The sequence below is a fragment of the Peromyscus maniculatus genome, chromosome 12 (assembly GCF_049852395.1).
Source record: "Peromyscus maniculatus bairdii isolate BWxNUB_F1_BW_parent chromosome 12, HU_Pman_BW_mat_3.1, whole genome shotgun sequence".
Lineage (NCBI taxonomy): Eukaryota > Metazoa > Chordata > Mammalia > Rodentia > Cricetidae > Peromyscus > Peromyscus maniculatus.
Window position 1 is genome coordinate 29,356,927 of NC_134863.1, and position 22,265 is coordinate 29,379,191.

The 22,265-nt window shown below is 46.1% G+C and overlaps 1 protein-coding gene and 1 long non-coding RNA gene across 4 annotated transcripts in view; one reads left to right on the forward strand and one right to left on the reverse strand.

The window, feature by feature from the left end:
* Cfap91 (cilia and flagella associated protein 91) overlaps nucleotides 1-22,265 on the reverse strand; it is a 48,453-nt gene that overhangs the window by 17,639 nt on the left and 8,549 nt on the right. The window contains exons 6-10 of the mRNA XM_006975796.4: nucleotides 18,172-18,353; nucleotides 12,970-13,147; nucleotides 8,532-8,689; nucleotides 6,718-6,900; nucleotides 5,702-5,844 (exon numbers count right to left, since the gene is read on the reverse strand). Of these exons, the coding sequence (XP_006975858.3) occupies nucleotides 5,702-5,844; nucleotides 6,718-6,900; nucleotides 8,532-8,689; nucleotides 12,970-13,147; nucleotides 18,172-18,353 (844 nt within the window). The remainder of the gene's footprint in view (nucleotides 1-5,701; nucleotides 5,845-6,717; nucleotides 6,901-8,531; nucleotides 8,690-12,969; nucleotides 13,148-18,171; nucleotides 18,354-22,265) is intronic.
* On the forward strand, nucleotides 1,680-22,032 carry LOC143268119 (uncharacterized). Of its 3 annotated transcripts, XR_013043733.1 has the most exons (4): nucleotides 1,680-2,178; nucleotides 18,670-18,795; nucleotides 20,709-20,821; nucleotides 21,616-22,032. It is a non-coding gene; the product is annotated as an uncharacterized LOC143268119 (long non-coding RNA). The 3 variants fall into 3 exon arrangements; XR_013043734.1 differs by lacking the exon at nucleotides 18,670-18,795 and having other exon boundaries at nucleotides 1,681-2,178; nucleotides 20,709-20,830; XR_013043735.1 differs by lacking the exon at nucleotides 18,670-18,795 and having other exon boundaries at nucleotides 1,682-2,178.

Consider the following 22,265-nt stretch of genomic DNA (forward strand, 5'->3'; position numbering starts at 1 on the left):
GGCTACAATGGGACCTACTTTTTTAGTTCTTATTATCTGGTGCCAGATGTTAGGCTGTCACTAAATGGTAGCCAGATTTTAGGCTATATCCTAGAAAGTATACTAAAAAAGCAAGAAAGGACACGGTCTATCTAAATGGACAAACCAATGAGACTCACGCATGCACATGTTGGAATCATCAGAGATTTACAAATAGCTCAGATTCATTTGCTGAGGAAACTGACGTGGGAAATAGACAACTCACAAGGACAGAAAAGCAATGCAAAGAGGGATGAAAACGTTAAAACAGAACCACAATGCATAGTTAGAAGAGCAAAATGCAGTAACAGAATGGAGAACGCCTTTAATAGGCTCTAAACCAACTTAACACAGCCAAAGAATCGAATAACTTGAAAGTGTTCAACGAAAGTATCCCGGTGTGAATTGTAATAAGAAAACAGAACAGAACAGAACATCTAGGAATTGAGAGATAAGAGCAAAACGCATCACAAATGTTATACCAGAGCCTAAGAAAAGAGTGGAGGAGCTGGGCAATCCTTGACAGGGCTCACTGAAGCTCCGGGTGGTTCAATTCCAGCACTACGCAGAAGCAGCAGTGTGGCTCACAGGAGGTAGAGACAGGAAGATCTGCCGTTTAAACTCATCCTCAGCGACACAGTGAGTCTGAGGCCAGCCTGGGCTACGTGGGCCCTGTCTGAAAAAGGAAAGGAAGATGAAAAAAAGGGAGGAAGAGGAGAGGAGAGGAGAGCAAAGAGGGAAAAAGAGAGGGAGGGAGGGAGGGAGGGAGGGAGGGAGGGGAGGGAGGAACAAAAGAAATATTTCAAGCAGTACTGGCTGAAACTTTCCAGAATTATTCTAAAGACCCTGCTAAGGATCTAGGAAACTTAAGGAACACCAAACAAGATAAACACCTCAAATAAAGACAAAAGTGCATACATAGCCTCCTTAAATTGAAGAAAGCCCCAAACAGAGAAGCCCCTGGACGACACCGGAGGATGTGGGAAATACCACCTTTCCTCCAACGACGATGAGATGACCGCAGATGTCCATCTAGAAGTTGCAGTCGATAAGATGGTGAAGGGGAGACAAAGACTGAGGGTGGAGTTCTGTACAGGGCAAGATGAGATTCAGGCCGGAAACTTGGCCGAGGAGTTAAGACCATGTGCTGTTCTTGGCAGAGGACCGGAGTTTGATTCCCAGCACCCACGTTAGGTGGCTCACAACCACCTGCACCTCCAGCTCCAGGGTGTCTATCACCCTCTTCTGGCCACTTGGGCACCTACATTGATGCACACATACACACACATACAAACCACACCATACACTCTTAAAACAATAAGATAAATTTCTTTTAAAAGTGAAAAGACTAGCCGGGTGGTGGTGGCACACGCCTTTAATCCCAGCACTCGGGAGGCAGAGGCAGGTGGATCTCTGTGAGTTCGAGGCCAGCCTGGACTACAGAGTGAGTTCCAGGAAAGACGCAAAGCTACACTGAGAAACCCTGTCTTGAAAAACCAAAAAACAAAACAAAACAAAAACAAAAACAAAACAAACAAACAAACAAAAACCAGAAGTCTACAGTATGAATAGTAGAAAGAATGAAATGTTTATCAGCTTAAGAGTGGAGAAGTAGAATGTAGCATATCCACACAATGGAATATTATGCAGTCATAAAAAAAAGAATGAGGACCTGGAACTGTGCTAGATATGAGTGGACCTCGAGAACACGAGGCTAGACGAATGGAGCTAGTCAAGAGATGCTGTTTACTGTGGGACTCTCTTTGTACGGTACATTCGGAGCAGACACTTCCTTAAAGAGAAAGTAGAACAGAGATGGCCAGGGAATGAGAGAGAAGGACTGGAAGTGACCGCTAAGGGGTATGGGGTTTGTTCCTCAGGGATGACTGAACTGTGAAGTTCAGACACAACCTTGTGGACGCGCTAACAGCCACTGAACTGTACACTTTAAAGGGTGGACTTCACTGTGCGTGAATTTTTACCTGCCTCGCTCAGCTGAAAGCAGAGGAGAAAGACCATGGACACAAACCAACCCTGGAGCCCACTGCTAGCAGACCACGCCTGAAACGATCAAACTCTTAAGGCAGGAAAACATGGCAGGTGTCAGAGACTGATACATCTATGAAGATAGGGCGTGTGGCAGAGAGGGAACGAACAAAGGTAAGACAAATATAAAATCTTTTGTTCTTCCTTAATTTTTAAAATATTCAGTGTCATCGTGGTGTGTACGTGTGTGTGTGTGTGTGTGTGTGTGTGTGTGTGTGTGTGTTCACGCGCGCGCATGCACGCGCACATGAGCCATGTATACATGTGGCGGTCAGAGGACTACTTTGTGGAATCAGTTCTCTCCTTCAGCCTTTCTGAGGATTGAACTCGGGCTGCCAAGATTCCTCAGCAAGAACCTTCACCTGCTGAGCCATCTCCTGGGTCCCAGTTTTTGTTGTTGTTGTTTGTTTGTGTTTTCTTTTTCATCAATCAAAGAGAAAACCTTTTTTGTTTGTTTGTTTGGTTTTTTTTTTGGTTTTTCGAGACAGGGTTTCTCTGTGTAGCTTTGCGCCTTTCCTGGGACTCACTTGGTAGCCCAGGCTGGCCTCGAACTCACAGAGATCCGCCTGGCTCTGCCTCCCGAGTGCTGGGATTAAAGGCGTGCGCCACCAACGCCCGGCGGGTGTTTGTTTGTTTTTTTAAGCAAAAAAGGTAAAAATGTGGCAAGTGTGCTGACATACACCTATAATCCCTGAACTCGGAAAGCGGAGGCAGGAGAATCAGGAGTTCAAGTTCTCCCTCAGCTACACAGTTATTCAAGGCCTACCTGGGCTGCGTGAGCCTCATATCAAAGAAATCAAGAGAGTGAAATTGTGTGTTTAAAGCACAGTGCCAGTGAGCTGAATGACAGTTATGTCCCAGGGATGGAGGGGGCCTTGGAAACAATCTGTCCCACACGTCGGAGCGGCACAGTATAGAACAGATGTTATCTGAAGATGGGCATGTATCAATTTATAAGTATGACGACATTCTAGTCTCTCCCTCCTTTCCCTGGCCTTCTCCTCGCTCTCTGCCTCACCCTCTTAGCACCACTGAGGACAAGCAGGGCCTGTCCATGCTGGATGTTATGAGCCCTGACTCACGCCTTCAGCCCCAAAGCCTCACTAACTTCAAAGTGTTGGTACCAAAGTGACTCTGGACTCTAACCACAGTGCCCTTAAGCTAGAAGCTCACCAGAAACTGAGTTAAAATTCCTACATATTGGGAAATTTTATAACACATTGAAAACAGGATCAGAGACACATTGGATACCTTTGGATACTAGAAATTAAGAATGGCAGACATCACATATCAAAACTAATGAGATGTAGGGAAAAAAACCAGTGTTTTGAAGGGAAATGTTAGTTTAAATACTTATATAAATTGATGAATTATTGAAATTGATAATCTACACATTCAATTCTCTGAGTATAGGAAAATCACAGAACAACTCAAAGAGAAAGAAATATAATAAATACAAGAGGAGAAAGTGGGGTAAATACCTATCTAAACCTGAGAATTCATTATTTGGAAAAATAGTTCTGAGGAAATGAGTCGCATTCCAGTGAAAAAGATTAAGAAAAAAGAGTTAAGATATAAACAATGTTATGAATGAAAAATGGACATGGTTATATATAAAACAAAATATTATAAAAGCAATATGAGCAGTGATCGCGTCAAAAAGTTGAACAGATGAAATGAGATTCTAGATAATATAATTCACCACAATGATGCAAAGGAGATGTACATTCTGTCAAGAGATCGAAGCCCAGGTCAAGTTCTTTTCCATGAAGATACCACTTCTACATCCTTCCACACTGAAGGGACAGATCGTCTCCGTCTTGTTTAAATTCTTCTCAGAGGAGAAGGAAGAAGGGAGGACGTCCCCAGGTCACTTCAGGGGACCTGTTCAATTCTGGTGCCACACGTGGACAAGTTGGAAGGAAGACTAAGGGAGCCATCTCACCCGCCAGCAGAGAAGCACAGCGTTAAACCAGATCCAACAATGTGTTAAAATGAGCGATGTATCTTGATCAAAGCAAGGTCAGCCATTGATGCAGGACAGATTAGGATATGCAAAACATTGCTCTGAAAACATCGTTGAGTATCGCATAAAGTAACGTAAGCACATGATCAAAAGCTTGAGCAAATCAGGAGGGAAAGAGAGTTTCCGTAACACAATACAAAGTACGGGGAAGAAATTCTCACAGAAAATGAGACTGGTGAGCACAGGGTTCGGGAAAGGCGAACGTAGATGGAGGCACAGTAGGGAAAGAAGTATATGCAATCATTATCCAGGTCCTAAACTCTTTCAAAGTGCATGTGAGTGTGTTCACATGTGTTTGTGTTCTTATGTGTATGGGTAGGTATATGTGCATGCTCATGTGTGTGGAAATCAGAGGTCAAACTTAGGTGTTGTTCCTCGAGAGGTTCCTCCTTGGTTTTTTTCATGATCTCTCAATGGGACCTGGAGCTTGCTGATTATACCAGGCCAGTTGGCCAATGAGCGCCAGGGATGCCGGGTCTGTTTTCTCAGTAATGGGATTATAACTACTCGTGACCACACCCAGCTTTCTTACCTGGGTGCTGGGGGTTGAACTCTGGTTCTCATGCTTGCCCAGCAAGTTCTTTACAGACTGAGCCATCCTCCCAGTCCTCAAGGTCCTATTTTTTTCCCTGTTGAGTTTGGATTCCCATAGATTGTTATGTGGTCCAGGAATCAGTGGAGCAAGTGAAGGTCTGTGGACAGGAGGATGTCATAAACCTGGGATTCCAAAGTGCGGCTCCTGGGCCCTACAGCAACAGCAAAGCATCACCTGGAGACTTGTGAAGATCACCCATCTCCACAGCCTCGCCCAGATCTACTGAGCAGAAACTCTTGGAGGAGGGGGGCAGCTGTTGAGAGGATCCTACAGCCTAGCAGCACATTTTAACAAGCCCTCCGTGGGATTCTGATGCTAACATTTGATGGCCATCAAACTTTCTTGCTTAGTTGACTTTTAAACTAGATGGAAAAGAAATGAGTCACATTTCTTCTTCATGGTACCCTCACAGCAAACATAAAAGGAAGAAAACAGAACCTGGTAGGGCTCTTAACAAAGTAATTCCTAATACTAGAACTTGCTAACCTTCATGGTTTCAGATTTTACCCTATATACAGCCCAAGTGGAAACCCTTTTAGAAAGTAAGAACTTCGGGGCTGGAGAGATGGCTCAGAGGTTAAGAACACTGGCTGCTCTTCCAGAGGTCCTGAGTTCAATTCCCAGCAACCACATGGTGACTCACAACCACCTGTAATGAAGTCTAGTGCCCTCTTCTGGCATACAGGCATACATGCAGGCAGAACACTGTATACATAATAAATAAATAAATCTTTAAAAAAAAAAAAAAAAAAAAAAAAGAAAGTAAGAACTTCTGGATAGAGGAAGGTGACCCCTGGAAAGGCCTGTCACAGTTTGAAGTGGAGGTGGACTTGCACATTAGATCAGGACATCGCGGGGGACCTCTGAGAGAGGAAGTCTAGAGAGGAGAAAAAATACAAGTTGTGTTTCTGATGCATAGTCACTGCTGCCCATGATGATAGGCATTTCAGGGTGCAGCGTTCCTCTGCAGAAGTTGGAGTGAGTGGAAACGTCTGGTCTTCAGAGTCCCACTATACCTTGTGAACCTCTGCCAGCTCATAGTCCATCCGCGCGGTCCTCTTCAGAAAGCCAGCCTTGGTGGTAATGACTCTGGGCTTTGGAGCTTTGAATCTTGGTTGTGTCACAAAATCGGGGAGACATGATTCAAGTTCCATTAACCCTGCGGGAGGAAGCATGGGGTGTTAGTGTCCAGTGCTTACATTTAATGTGCTGAGAGTGTCCCATGAGGTCTGGGAGCTTTGCAAGGTGCCGTCTCTTGAGAGGATGAACTATTTCTAAGGTGTGAAGTTTGTGGAGTTAGCGTCTGTTCTCAGTGACTTGGATGGTACAGTGAGAAACCATTCTAAAAGAAAAATGTGTCCTATAGAAAGTGTAACCCGTCGCCAGCAGCAAGTCTATACAGCTTTATGAGAGATGGTGCTCCCATTCTAGAGTGGGTGTTCACCAACCCATGGTATTTTGCTCTGGAGACACCAGCCAGGGCTCTAGGTTCAAGAGTTTGACTTCTAACTGGTGATCTTGGCCAGATGGTGTGTCGGCTTGTAAGCTGAACTTATAAAAATGTAAACAAGTCTCTTGGGCTTCATAAGAGGCACAGAGTTCTTCATGAATTGACTATCTGGCGACTCTGCCCCGTCTTCTAGATTTTTGACATATTTAATTTCATTATAAATACCTTGTTTGTTTTATAAATCTGGTGTAAAGGTTTATTTTTAAATAAAAAAATATTTTAAAACTTGATTGCTGGCATTTCTTTTAGGTAGAAATCTTGCTAAGAAAGAAAATCTTGCTAAGAAAGTCTGCCTGTCTCCAGCTCTGAGGGGTTGGAACCACAGACATTTGCTTCTACCCCTAGCTACCATGTTCGGGGGCTAACTGAATTTGTTCTTTGTTAAATCATTCTACAGGGCTTTTCTCTTCGTTGAGTCTGAGTTTTTATTGCCTCCTCTGAAGCTGTGTTGACAAGCAGATGAAGCCTGTTTGTTGGTGCTTTTCAAAGTATTCTATTGTTTACCTCCATAGGTTTGTTTACCTTCATAGGTGTTGAGATAGTGGTTTCTGACAACAAAGTCCTCCGAGTTGTTGTCTGGGAAACGGCCAAGGCGAGACAAAGGTCCGTAGACCTGAGAAGCAAAATCGGAATATTCTCTAATGATGTCTCTCCTCTTCAGCTTCCCTTCTATATTCCTTCCTCTTCCTGCAAGTTTCCTCAGGGCTGAAATACAAAGCACTGTCACGATTCTCTCCCAGATACTGCCCTGAATTAGAAATGCCGAAGACTAAAGCAACTCTAGGTTGATTCACCAGGAGGATATGGAGCTGACGGAATTTTACCATGGCCCAGGATGGCCAGAATGCAGCGGTAGAAGCAGGTCTGCCACCTGTGTGGCTCGGACAGGCAGGGGTGGCAGAAGCTTAATCAGCAGCTAGTGTCCTCAAGGTGGAGTCACACGATGCACATGCACCACACACACACACACACACACACACACACACACACACACACACACATCCCTTTGATGACGGCAAGCTCTGGGCTAAGGAGAAGCAGTCAATAGAAGTTAAAGTAACTGAAAGCAACCCAGAGTAAATAGAAAATAAATGTTAAGGGGACTGCTAGATCAGCCCATCTCTTAGCAGAGGGGGCATTGCAGAGTCATGCTGGCTAACGTTAGGGTTTCAGAAGGTGTCCTGGCTCAGAGCTTTCAGCCTGTCTTGGTGGGTGGAGGGAGAAGGTGCGTTTGTGCAAATCCAAACACTCATCTGGGGAGTCTCACGCTCATACTCATATGCTCTTCCTTCACGTCTCCCCATAGAGCCATCCCCTTCCCCTGCTCTCCCTAGGCCACTGCTAACAGGGAAGCCCTGTTACAAGAGTGAGGGGTTATATGAGGAGGGCCCAGGGCCGCTGCTGCCTTGCACCTGTTACCTGCTTCTTACGGTTCATCCGTGGGGCTTTTTATGTGACTTGGAGTGCTAGAATTTGTAAAATAGTTCGCATTCGACTATTTATCTATAAACGTATGCAAGTCCATCACTAACTATGTCATGTATTGAAAAAAAAAAATGTCAACATCTAAACACATGGCCACACCTAATTTTTCACAGGGGTGCTGGGGATCCGAACTCATGTCTTTGTGTTCGCACAGCAAGTGTGCTTAGTCACTGAGCCATCTCCTCGGCTGCTCACGTGGTCATTCTTAATCTCGCCCTGAACAAATAATAAAGTGAATATTTCTTGGTTTTGTGCACAAAATGAAAATGTATAATTAGTGGATATAGAAGCATAAATATATCTGCGGCATTAAAATTTTCTTGGTGAGAAGCAGTTAGGAAGAAGGAAGACTAAAATATCTTAGGGGGCAAGGATTAAAAAAAAAAAAAAAAAACAGTTCATCGCTGGGCGGTGGTGGTGCATGCCTATAATCCCAGCACTAGAGCCAGGCGGAACTCTGTGAGTTCGAGGCCAGCCTGGTCTACAGAGCGAGATCTAGGACAGGTACCAAAACTACATAGAGAAACTCTGTCTTGAAAAAACAAACAAACAAAAACAAAACAAACAAAAAAACCAGTCAATCAATAGCTGTTCTAAGCAGAGACTTGGGCTACGAATGTAGGAAACCTTATATCAACACTGGCATATGTGCGTGTGCCATACTCAACTACTTGTTAGAACACGGTCACCTGACTTTCTTAGCGATTGTCCAATGCCCGCCTTTCAAAAGTAACTCCTCTCTCTCCCTTGCCTACGTGAGCCACTAGGACCAACTCAGAACCCCGTCATAGCTCAGTAAGCCTCGGTCCAAGCCCCAAGCCCCACCCCGGCCGGCTCGCGCCACGCATTACTTGACACGTGTGTGCGCTGGATCTGCGCCACTCTGGCCTCCTTCGCCTCCTGCAGTTTACACCACTGGGCGTTCAGGTGCCTCAGGTCCACCTCGTTCTGGTTCTCCTCACGCCTCTTCAGCAGCTGCTTCAGAACCTCCAGTCGCAGCTCCTGCAGTCTGGGGGTGGGTTGTAGAGTAATTACGGTCTCGAACCGGGAGGTCTAGTGGAGAGCCACAGCAGGCCCTTCCCGTGAGCATCCTATCCAGGTGCTTTAGAAAGACCACTGTGGCCAAAATGGGACACGTGAGTTGAAACCCAGGGGAGGACACTCCCGCAGCGGATCTATCTCTACGTAGTGGGAGCGTGGGGAAGGACGCGCGTGCATGCGCGCCGTCCGGAAGACGTGCATGTGCACAGTCGGGAAGACGAAAAGCACACAAAGAGCAGAGCAGGCTGATGGGGTGAGAGACTGGCTCTCTAAGCAGCTGAACCTACAGAACAAGAGATTTGTCGACGGTTCTAGGCTAAGAGTTAAGAGAGGGAGTTAAGAAGGAAGCTGGGGTGGCAAGCGATCTTGAGACAGGGCTGGTCCCCCCACATAGCGGGAACTCCGCCACTGACCTTTTAAAATCTGTGTTCCCTGCTCATGTGTTCTCTGTCTGCCTTGCTTGCATATCCAACCCCATGCAGGTGATGGTGAAGTCTGTGCCCCAGCTACTTCAGAACCTACTTAGACCCCCTGTTGTCTCCGCTGATCTCAAAACAAACCAAAGAACAAACCCGGCTCATTCCAGTCTACCCCTGCCTCCCGCATGCCTCCCCTCTGCCGATCTTTCCACTTCTAGAAGCTTCTTGCTCCATTCCACCCCTCTCTCCTAACCTGCCCTCCCAGCTGATGGTCTCCCTCCTTCCAGTCTCTGCTCCAAAAGGCTGTCAAGCTTTTCCTGGTCCAAACTGAGCTCTGCAAACGTCTCACTCCCACTTGGAAATCCATTCACTTAATTGCGCACTCATCTGTCCGGTGTTTATGAGGTGCCCACGGGGTGCCAGGTAGGAGGACAACGACAGACAGACAAGACACACTCCTGGCAGACAGGCTCACAAGCCAACCCTACCACACAAGATCAGTTCCAGGCCTTGAGAGGGACAAGCAGGGGAGACGTGGGGGAGGAAAGCTGGAGTGGGGTCTGCCACACTGAGAAAGGGGAGGTCCAGCCTCAACCAGGGAGCTGAACCGGTTCAAAAGGCCCTGGGGAGCCTGGAGTGGTATGCACACCAGCATGTGGAAGGCTGAGCAGGAGGACACAAGTTCAAAGCCAGCCTGGACTACATAGGGAAATTCCATCTCAGAAAAGGCCGAGGGCAGAGAGAGGATAGGCGTGTCTCAGACCTTCTCTAGGTGCAAACAGTGGAGGAGGGTGGAGCCAGGTGGTACATGCTTTTGGAGAGGCAGATGCTTTTAACACAAAGCCACCCGGCCACAGTCTCCCTGCTTCCTAGAGTGAAGGATATATAATCACAGGCTACACAACGAATTGGGGCCAACAGTGGGTCTTATATACTGGGTCCCATAACATTGTAAGGAAGCTGAACAATTCACATCACCTAGTGATGGTGTGCGTAGTCACTGAGATGCCACAGCTGAACACATTGTTGCCATTTATGGTGATGCTGCTGTAAACAGACGTCCTGGGCAGCCAGCCCCGTGAAAGCACAGCAAATAGAATAATGTACAGCACTTGATAACGGTTAACCACCCACTAGCAGGCTGACAGATTTACTCTGCTTGTTTATTGTTATTTTAATAAATTAATTAATTTAGAGACAGGGCCTCATGTAGCCCGGGATGACCTCAGACGCATTATGCCATCACAGGTGGTCTCGAACTCCTGATCCTCCCTGCCTCAGCCTGCTGACTGCTGACATTGCAGGCCTAAACCTCCAGGCCAGGCTTTTATTATTATTTTTACTGTGTTATTTGGAAAGTTTATTGCAAGACTTTATGCCATGTTATGCTGGCGGCAAGCCTCGTACACCTCCTACATATCACGTCTTCAATCACATCGAAGGGCCGCACCGAGTGACCAATAACTGCCCAGGTTGACGAAGTGCGCGCTGAGATTCACGAGCAATGGGCTCACTTAGCAGCACATCTCTCAGAACACATCCCACTGGGAAGCAGGCAGTGGCTGCACCAGGCGGTACCAGAGTCACCTCTCCATTTTCCTCTTACTTTCGGTTTCTTCCGTTGCAAAATGGAGATAATAGTACCTCCCCCACGAGGTTGTTGTGGGCATTAAATGAGTAAGTGCCCGCCAGCTTCTCACGCTTAAGTGTGAAACACAACTATCTGGGAGGTTTGCTCCGGTGTGGACTGATGAGTCTAACCCCCTGATTGAGTAGGCTTGGGATGAGCCTTCTGATTGGTTTAATAAAGAACTGAATGGCCAATAGCTGCGCAGGAGAGGCTAGGCAGGATTTCCAGGCGAGAGAGGAAGAGGAGGAGGAATCTAGGCACAGATTTTGCCACAGACTCTGAAGACGTCAGACATACGGTACAGAACGGAGGTAACCAAGCCACGTGGTAGAATGTAGATTACAAAGGACAGGTTAATTGAAGCTATAAGAGCTAGTGAGAGGAAGCCTAAGCTAAGGCTAGGCTTTCATAATTAATATCAAGTGTCTGAGTCTCTATGGGGAGCTGGAGGTCCCACAAAAGATAGACTGACAACAAAGTCTGCCACACCCTTCCTCTTCTTCATCACCGACATTAACGGCTTCTTGCTCTTCCGACAGCATTCTCAGATGCCTCCTCTCCCAAGTCTCCCGTCTCTAAGAGCTCTTCCCTCGGCTGGGTTCCGCTAGCATTAGCACACAGCCCAGCACATTGCCTGGTGCCTGCCTAGGGGAGGGGGACAGACTCCTACCTCATCCTCTGGCCCCTCTTCACCCTCAGCCCCAACATGCCACAAGCAGCTCCACCGGGGCCCAGAAACCATGCATTTACCCGGCTTCACCATCTCATAGGGCAGAGCCCCTGCACACGGGGGTGGGGGGTGGGGGAGGTGGTACTTGAAGCACGTCTATTAAAATTGGACTCAGTTTTAAATTGCCTTCTGAGGTGATCGATCACCCTGGCCAGAAATATTCTAAACATGCGCCTTCTTACAAGATACATTCCTCTCCAAAGACCAACAACCAATTTCGATGTCTACAGACCACAGAGTACGCTGAGTACGCCTGCCACACATACTGTCTTCCAATGAATTGTCGGCTTTGTCCAAAACCTCACATAGTCTCGATTCAGGCTCAATCAAAGAGGAATTGGAAGAAAAGATTCAGCAATAGACCGAGTCCTCTCTTGGCCCTTCTCTTGTATGTTAGGGGCTTTGATAGTGCTGCTATGGAGCAGCACAGGCCTCAGAATAAACTGAAACAGCTTGCCAGCCTCAGCAGGGGCCTTCCCTGCATGCTTGGTAAGGAGTCTCGGTTCCTCATAGTTTCTCATCATTTGGAGACATCAACAACAACCTCATCGCCAAAACCACATCGGGAGAATGTGCTCAAAGCACATTATACACGTGTTGAAATGGCCTTATGTAATAGAACAACTATCACCGTCATCTTCAATGGCAGCAGTGCTACCATAGGATAAAATGATTGAGAACTGAAGAAGTTCCTAGACGTCATGTCACTGATGCGCGTCGTCACACAAGCTCTTCTCTTCACGGACAAAGTCTCCACAACTTGCCTTTCCAGTGGGAAGGTGCTTCATCAGCTCCAGCTAGAACCGGGGCGTCCTATGAAACCTTGGAGGGTGGGAATGAGAGGGCCGTCTAGAGGGCTGTTTGGAGGGACGCAGAGGGCCTTGCTGCCGAGGTGCGGTGGTTCCGGGAATGAACCGAGGAGGAGATCTCTAAGATGCTTTGCAGAAATCGCTGGGACTCTGGGACAGACAGGAAAAGTCGTGGAGCAGTTGTCCAGCTCTGGGTTTCATGTTGAACGTCACAGACGGAGCGAGGGCAGTACACCTCTTCATGGCCAGTGTGAAAATGACACAGAGCCTGAGCGCCACGCCACGAGTGGGTGACTGCTCCCATAAGCACTGGAAGCCCCATTTCCTGTCTGTGCAGGTTGAGGATTATTTTTAAACAGGTATTTGGGGGAACTGCTTCCAGGATAAAAATAAATAAATAAATAAGTCAAGTAGCCAACCAGCACTTGGGAGGCAGAGGCAGACAGATCTCCAGGTTCAAGGACAGCCTGGTCTACAGAGCGGGATCCAAGTCAGCCAGGGCTATGCAGAGAAACCTTGTCTCAAAAAAACCAAAATAATAATAATAGTAATAATAATAATGATAGTAAAAATAATGATGATGATAATGATAACAATAATAATAATATAATAAAGTGTAGAACATTTCTCTCACCAATGTCCAGGAGCCAGAGAACCTACTTTTCAATCTCTCCCTCTCTGAAGGCCCACTCCTTCCTCTCCATGGAGTTCATCATCTTCCTCCTCTTCTCAATCTGGAAGCTGTCATTGAGTGGGGGCAGAGTGGCTTCCCACGCACGCTTCTCCCGGGCCCGTTCTATCATCTCCACCTCGGCTTGTCCCGCTGGGAGACCTCGGCCTGCAGAGGAGGGTGGGTGTCACAGCTCAGGAACATGGGGCACACCCACAAGCCACCACTGTCTGCCTTCCTCCTGCCCTGCTCTGAATCCCAGGGTTAGGCTCCAGCATGACGTCACTGGGAAAGGCTCCTGGGGGTACCTCAAAACGTGTGTGACCTGTGCCTTCCGCGCCTCCTCTTACTGAGGCAGAAGTTGTTTGGTTGTTGAACATTATCTTAAGATGTGTTGCTTTTGTTTATGCTGTGGAACATTTGTTTAATGGTGCAAAGATGTGTTGCATTCTTTTTTTTTTTTTTTTTTTTTTGGTTTTTCGAGACAGGGTTTCTCTGTGTAGCTTTGCACCTTTTTCTGGAACTCACTTGGTAGCCCAGGCTGGCCTCGAACTCACAGAGATCCACCTGCCTCTGCCTCCCGAGTGCTGGGATTAAAGGCATGCACCACCACCGCCCGGCTATGTGTTGCATTCTTTTATGTTGCATTTGTTTAACTCTGTGAAGCTGTGTTACTGTGCCTGTCTAAAACACAGGTCTAATAAAGAGCTGAACGGCCAATAGGTAGGCAGGAGAAAGAATAGGCAGGGCTGGTAGGCAGAGAGAATAAATAGGAGGAGAAATTTGGGAAGAAAAGATCAAGGAACGAGAAAAGGAGGAGAGGACTCAAGGGGCCAGCTACCCAGCTACACAACCAGCAATGGAGTAAGAAAGAATGAAAGGTATAGAGAATAGAGAAAGGTAAAAGCCCAGAGGCAAAAGGTAGACGGGATAATTTAAGAAAAGCTGGCTAGAAAAAAAGCCAAGCTAATGTCGGGCATTTATAAGTAATAATAAGGCTCTGTGTGTGTTTACTTGGGAGCTGGGTGGGGTGCCCCCAGAGAGCGAAAGGGCTAAGAGCAAAAGACAAGCAGCAATAGTGCTTGGATTGCACACGTTCAAGGAAAGCACTGGGGGAATGGTCCATGCCCACAAATGATCAGACCTTACAATGTCCCGTACAACAAGTCCATGTTGTAAAATGCAGAGGGGGCTGGGGAGATGGCTCAGTGGTTAGGAGCACTGGCTGATCTTCTAAAGGATACAGGTTCAGTTCTCAGCATCCACCTCAAAACCAGCTGTAACTCCAGTTCCAGGGGGTCTGGCACCTCTGCGGGCACTGTACACACGTGGTGCACAGTCATATATGCAGGCAAAACACCCACATATTTAAAGTAAAACTACATAAAATTTCTAGAAAACGTTAAATGCAGAGAAGAAAATAGATCAGAGATCGGGAATTTGTTAGATGAAAGTTAAAAAGACACATACTTTTTAAAAAGAACAGATGAAGAAATGACCATTAGCTGATACGATTCCTTGCATTTTGTCCCCTATCGTGAATATACGGCCTAGGACTGTGCCTCACCTCCACCTTTAAGAGTTCAAATACCGATGGAGCCATGGTTATAGCTCCTAAGCAGCTCAGAAACACAAGCCAAGACCTAGCTCAACCTAGCCTTCTCCGGCATAGGTTTTGGGGACCCAGCTGCACATTCGAAGGCTTAGCAGATCTAAACACAGCTGTGACTTGGTACATTACCTTCATAGGATCAAAAACTACCGAAGGAAATAGGTGTCAAGTGAGTTTCCTGTTTAATATTTTTTCCATTTTAAAAATAATTATCCAGAAAAGTCTAAAGAAAAAATATGTTTCTACCACATACAATGAGTTACTTCTTAATTTTCTGTTCTATTTCTTCCAAGTCTCGTTTACTCATCAGTGGAAATACTGTCAATTCATTTAATGTATGAAGAAACATATACATTTAAAGAAATGAGTGGGGCCTGGAAAGAAGGCTCAGCAGTTAGGAGTACACGCTGTTCTTGCAGAGGACCAGAGTCTGGGTCCCAGCACCCAAATCAGGCAGCTCACAACAGCCTGTAACCCCAGGTCCAAGGGACCCAATGCTCTCTTTTGGCTCCACAGGCCCCTGCACTTACCACTCACATGCACACACCCTCCCCCATGCCCTCCCATAACTGCATAATTATCATTTTTAATCTAAGCAAAATATGTTCTTAGAAGAAAAGGTAACAGCTTAAAAAGAAATGGATAATCCATGTTTAATATATATATAAAATATACACATATATGGTATTTTTGTAGGATTTTATTTAGTAATTTAAACAAAAAGTATGAAAATGCCATATTCATACTAGGCAGCCGTATTATATATCAAATATCTTTGCCTTTCATAATGAAAGAATTTAAAAATAAAGTTAAATATTCTTTTAATCACCATAAGGAGGCCTGTTCTCCTCTTTCCTCTCCCAAGAAAAACACAGAAGGAATTTAGAGTATTCTTCCCAACCTTGGCGTTCTGTGAATCTGTGGAGGTTTATGTGTCTATGACTTATGATAAGTTACACTTTTTTGTTTTGTTTCCAGGCAGGATTTCTCTGTGTAGCCCTGGCTGTCCTGGAACTCACCTCTGTAGCCCAGACTGGCCTCGAACTCACAGAGATCCACCTACCTCTGCCTCCTGAGTGCTGGTATTAAAGGTGTGTGCCACCACAGCCTGGTGATAAATTACACTTTTAATCATTTACAATATAGCAAGAACTGTTCAAATTTATTTACTCTTCAATAAACCTCTATCACAGAAATATAATGACTTCTATTTTGCAAATAAAGAAACCAAGGGGCTAAAAGGTGAAGTGAGTCGCCTGAAGTGGAGGTTGGGGTCAAGGGCAGCAGTCTATTTTGTGTTCTTATGATTGACCTTTATTCCCCTGATAGGGCAGCAATCAGAGACCAGATTTGATTCAGAGATGAAACAAAAAGAACTACATGAAAACAGATGAACTGATTTTAAAAATAGTCACATACAAAGCATGATCCATGTGTTAGTCTAGGCTTGCTCTTAGCCGAAGGCTGAAAGCCATTACACATGTATTATTCTGAAACTTGTCTTTACCCAGCTCCATGGTGAGGGCACTTGACTGCACTCACAGAGAGATCTAGGACTCCATCCGGTTTAAGTGCGCATCTCTGGTGGACACCTAGATTGTCTACATCTGTGCCCAGTGTGAGCTCAGCCCTGCTCAGGTCTCACTGTGCCCAGTGTGAGCTCAGCCCTGCTCTGTCTCACTGTGTGTGACCAATGTGAGCTCACCCCTGCTCTGTCTCACTGTGCCCAGTGTGAGCTCAGCCCTGCTCTGTCTCACTGTGTGTGACCAGTGTGAGCTCAGCCCTGCTCTGTCTCACTGTGTGTGCCCAGTGTGAGCTCACCCCTGCTCTGTCTCACTGTGTGTGCCCAGTGTGAGCTCACCCCTGCTCTCTCTCACTGTGTGTGCCCAGTGTGAGCTCAGCCCTGCTCTGTCTCACTGTGTGTGACCAATGTGAGCTCAGCCCTGCTCTGTCTCACTGTGTGTGACCAGTGTGAGCTCAGCCCTGCTCTGTCTCACTGTGTGTGACCAGTGTGAACTCACCCCTGCTCTGTCTCACTGTGCCCAGTGTGAGCTCAGCCCTGCTCTGTCTCACTGTGTGTGGCCAGTGTGAGCTCACCCCTGCTCTGTCTCACTGTGTGTGACCAGTGTGAGCTCAGCCCTGTTCTGTTTCACTGTGTGTGCCCAGTGTGAGCTCAGCCCTGCTCTGTCTCACTGTGTGTGGCCAGTGTGAGCTCACCCCTGCTCTGTCTCACTGTGTGTGACCAGTGTGAACTCACCCCTGCTCTGTCTCACTGTGCCCAGTGTGAGCTTCTCTAGGATTCTTAGAAGAAATGCTCCAATCTGGAAGCTAGAACATAAAATAGGATTGGTTTAATCCTGGAAACTGCTCAATCTACCCTCCGGGGTATTCCTGCTGGGTCCACTCTCTCCCAAAGGGCCTGTAGTCAACCTCAGTTGCCCCCTGCAGGCTTTACGGATACAGAGAGCTAACTTACACAGGGCCAGTTAGAGTAGGAGCAGGGATTTCAGTCAGAGTTACCTGAAGGTATAGCTCACTAAGGAAGAAAATCATATCCGTTTGAGCATGAGTTTCCCACTTACAAGCGTGCTCTACTTCTGCCTTAATCACACTTCTATAGGCCTAAAGGACCATTTTTAATTTTCTCTATAAAGTCTTGGCATGTCTAGTCATTAAGTGATAAAGCACGTTATTATTTGTTACAGTTATGCTGTGACCTTTCCCAAGAACTTTTCTGATTACATGCTGCTCATGCCGTGACGTTACTGGTCTTTTTTGCACATTGATTTCATGGTCAGCTCTCTTGCGGATCATTCTTTTTAGTTCTGATATTTAGTGAGTTGTTTTGAGACAGGGTCTCACTATGTAACACTGGCTAACCTGGAACTCACAGAGGTCCACTTATCTCTGCTTTTTTGAGTGCTGAGATTAAAGGTGTGCACTGCCTCAGTGGCCTTTTATTAGGTTTTTTTTTTAATGTGTCACATTTTATTTTATGGGCATGGGTATCGTTTTGCCTTCATGTGTGACTATGCACCACGTGCATGTGTGGCCAGAAGAGGGTGTCCTATTCCCTGAAACTGAAGGTACAGATGATTGTGAGGTACCATGCAGGTCCTGGGGGTTGAACCCAGGTCCTTTGGAAGATCAGTGTTCTTAACCACTGAGCCATCATCCCAGACCCTTATTAAGGTTTTGAATGAACACTGTCTGCAAATAAAAATAGTTTTGCTGCTGCTGGATGACCCTTATCCCATTTTTTCTTCTACCTTGTTGCATTCTGGAACCCACCTTTGTTTTTCAATAAATCTCTGGCCACTTGTTTTCTTTTGAGAAATGTCTATTCGGGCTCCTTGCCCATTTTTTAAATAAGGTTATGTTTTCTTGCCGTTGAATAGTTTGCAGTCCTTGTATAGTCTGAAGACGCAGACCAGTCCCTCCCTAATATTTTACATGCAAATATTTTCTCCCAATACTTGAGTTATCACTTCACTGCATAAACCAGAACTGCCTGAATATGCGTCATTCCCAGGAACTCAGTATCATGGACTGCAATATTCAGTGACAATTACCAACTCACCCCAAGTCAGGCTAGCCAGGGTCAAGAGCTCAGGAATAGTGTCTTGACACACGACATATTCCGGAGTGTACGGATCTGTTTGCACATCCGAATCCCGGTAATCGGTCTGAGTGCCCACAGTAGACTTTGAAGGGATGATGGCATACTTGGAAGATTCGGGAGAAAAAACAAATGGTTCTAGCCTAGGAGGGTAAAATTAAAGGTGGAAACTCAACGTGAACATCTAAAATACTACAGAACCAGGTAAAAACAAGTCTCTGAGCTTCATTAAGCCCATCCCCCCTATAAATGCTCACAGGCACAAGGTGTCCAGTATGACTAAGCGTGCCCCACAATTCTTAGAGAATAACCTGGTTGGCAGTGAGTGGACAGAAACACCTGGATCACCTCCGCCGTTGTGTGGGATACAGCTAGAGATGGCTTTCGGGTGGGGGTCTTGTATCCACACTCAGGACCTGTCCAGCATGGCTACCATCCCTGCTTCATCTCTGCTCTTAGGTGTATCCCGACTTACCTGTTTCCCTATAGACACGCAGGGGAGAGAATGCGCATGGAGGGAAGCGAGCCCTAGAAGCCACTTGCCTTTGTGGACGGTGACTCCTGAATGAAGGCTGGAGTAACAGGGTGAGCGTGTGCAACGAACGGTTAGCAAAGGCCTTCCGGAAAAGGCAACTCCGGATTTTTGTTTCGACACTGCCAAAATGTGACTGCAAAAGTGTGTGTGTGTGTGTGTGTGTGTGTGTGTGTGTGTGTGTGTGTGTGTGTGTGTTAGAGAGCATAAGGAGAGCCCAGTGGGTAAAGGAGCATGCCAACAAGCTTGATGACCTGAGTTTGGTCTCTGGAACTCACATGATGGAAGGGCAGAACTGATTCCCACATGTTGTCCAGTGTCACATGTGTGCTCACACACCCACATAAAAACACCACCACCCCCACCGGGCGGCAGTGGCACATGCCTTCAATCCCAGCACTCGGGAGGCAGAGCCAGGCGGATCTCTGAGTTCAAGGCCAGCCTGGTCTACAGGACAAGATCCAGGACAGGCACCAAAACTACACAGAGAAACCCTGTCTCGAAACAAAACAAAACAAAACAAAAACAAAAACAAAGAAAAAAAACAAAATAAATAGGTAAAAGTGTTTTTCTTTTGTTTTGTTAGCATCCATAGCCAGGTATGGTGGCACACACCTGTAATCCAGGACTAGGGAGATAGAGACATAATGTGTTGGAGGCCAAATCTGGCTATATAACAAGAAGCTGTCTCAAAAAAAAATGCACAAGTAAAAATATTGATATTGGGGTCAGGAAGGTGGCTGGGGGGTAAGAGTGTTCGCTGGGCAAGCCTGATAACCTGAGTGTGATGCCTGGAGCCCACAGCACGGGCATGCGTTTGAAACCCCAGCACTCCTAGTGGAAGATAAGAGACAGAGAAAGGAGCAGCAGGGAGCTCCAGGGCCAGCTGGCCTGCAACTCACTGCACAGAGACCCTCCCTCGGGTAGCCTGGAACACACTGCACACAGACCCTCCCTCGGGTAGCCTGGAACACACACACTGCACACAGACCCTCCCTTGGGTAGCCTGGAACACACACACTGCACACAGACCCTCCCTTGGGTAGCCTGGGACACACTGCACAGAGACCCTCCCTCAACAAGAGAGAATGAGAGCCCGACTCTCAGGAGTTGTCCTCATACATCCACAGACAGGCATGGCACACGTGTGCCCACACTCACACCCATACATAGACAGAGAAACAGACAGATAAGTGGATGTTAAACTTTAAAAAAAGGTCTGAAAATTGTACCATCCTTGAGTAAAGGCCTTTTAATGCATGGCTTGCAAAAGGAATAAGGGGTGAGCTCAAACTTCCAGACTTGGAATATCATAGTTTTAAAATATAAATAGCAAACTTGAAAATAGGATGTGCAATATTTATGATAAAATGTTAGATATCCTGTCTATATAAGAAGCCCCTAGAAATCAATAAGACAATTGACAGTTCCACAGAAAAATAAGTTAGGGGCGACCACAAATCAGAAAGGAGAACATCTAACAGATGCATGAAGAGATAATGCACCCAACAGAAAGCAGAGGAAGGTGAAGTGGATCCTGTTGATGCAACTTCCTCATACATAAAGGTTTAAAGGATGGAGAGGGTCCAGCTTCACAAGTTAGAAGGAAACAGATTCCAACAAAAATGGTTAGTTTATTTGTTTTGGATTTTTGCTTTGGATTTTTTTTTTTTTTTGAGACAAGGTCTCATATAGCCCAGGTTGGCCTTGAATTTATGGCAATCTTTCTGCCTCAACCTCCAGAGTGATGATGATTAATACGAGTTTGAGGCCAGTCTTAGTCCTGAGCTGGGGTTCATAGCATGGGGCAGCCTGAGCTACATTGCCTTAAGAAACTATCTGTCTAAAATGTAAAAATGCATACATATATTTAATGGAATTTATGCAGCTATTCAAATAGTAATCTAATACTGTTTATAGCTTCTTCTGTTTTCATCAAAAATTATTCTATTAACTTCTATTTCAGAAATAACTGGATACCAGTATTATACCATCCCAGAGTATATGGAAGTTTATACAAAGGCAACCCCCAAACGCCATGATTCATTGAAAATGAGAAGGCATTCCCACTACTAAATGGTATAAACAGTAAGGTTACTTTTTGATGTTTTCTTTCTTTTTCCGCCACTCCCTATGGGCCTGGGGGCGCCATTTGTTATTCAAACCTTCACTCCACCTTCTGGCTCCCAAAGGCTTGTGGCCATAACATAATGCAGAATGCATTTAGTCCAATTCAAAAGTCCCCATAGTCTGTAACAGTCTCAAACTTGTTTAAAGGGCCCAAAGTCTCTTCTGAGACTCATGAAATTTTTTTCTTTTCTTTTTTTTTTAACAGTGCTCAGAGTGCTGTTTTCTATTTTTTTCCCACTCTTTTTTTTTAAATTCATTTTACATACCAACCACAGATCCCCTTCTCATCCCTCCTCCCGCTCCGCCTCCCCACCTTCCCCACCCCTCTCATTTTTATATAATAGTGCCTATCTGTAATCCTGGCACTCAGAAGGCTGAGGCAGGAGATTCATGAGTTCAAGGACACCCAGAGCTATGTGTCAAAACTCTTAAATAGGGAAAATGGGGATGTAGCTCAGCGATAGTGCTTTCCTAGCATGCCCAAGTGTCTTTATGTTATCCCAATCACAAGAGAGTTACAACCACACATCTGAACTATCTGAGCCAATGTGGTTAGAGTTTGATAAGGCTGCCTCAGTTCTTTGGAGGACAGTTCCTGATGCCTAGGCTGTTCTTAGGAGAGTCCAGGAAAGGGATGAAAAAGAGGAAGTCTTCTCAGACAGAACACCTGTAGTAACTTCCTGTGCAATTTCCTTGCTGATTTTCTTCAAACTATGGTCTCCCGCCATTTCGGTGGGCTTTAGGGGAAGGTAAAACAAGAGCGGCCTCTTCCTACCTCTTCCTCAGCCTTGACCAGGACTCAGACCGCCCTCCCCCCAACTCCTCGTGGCTCCCCGGTTGGCCCTTTCTGTGTCCTGGCTGGTCCTCAGGGTTGGATGCTCTGGTGTTGGAATCTTAAGAGTAGCCGCTGCTGTGGCTATTTCCTGTCCTGCACTTCTCCTGTACCAGTTCCAGGCGACAAGAGCTGACGCTGCTGTAGCCAACGCAGGCGAGAGGGACAGTGTTTGTAGACACAGTTTTGCCCTGAAACTAATGCCATTAGTTCCTTGCACTGTGCTCTCAATGTGTCTCGCTCCTTTATGTGAAATAAACCTTTGTACACCAACAAGTGTGTATTCCAGGGAAGCAAAAGAGGACGTGTGTGTGTGTGTGTGTGTGTGTGTGTGATGAAAAACTTAATTCCAGTTTTGATGGTACTCAAAGGTGGAGTCTCTTGGGAAGTGTAAGCCTTCATGGATGGGTTGGAATCTTATCCTTGTGCTAGAGTTAATGACTTAGGGCCCTTTGTCCTCCTGCTTCTCAGTATGTGTGAACATAGCCCTTCCCCCTTTCACCATATGAAGACACAGCAGAGAGCTCTCAGCAGACACTCAATGCTGGTTCTCCGGTCTTA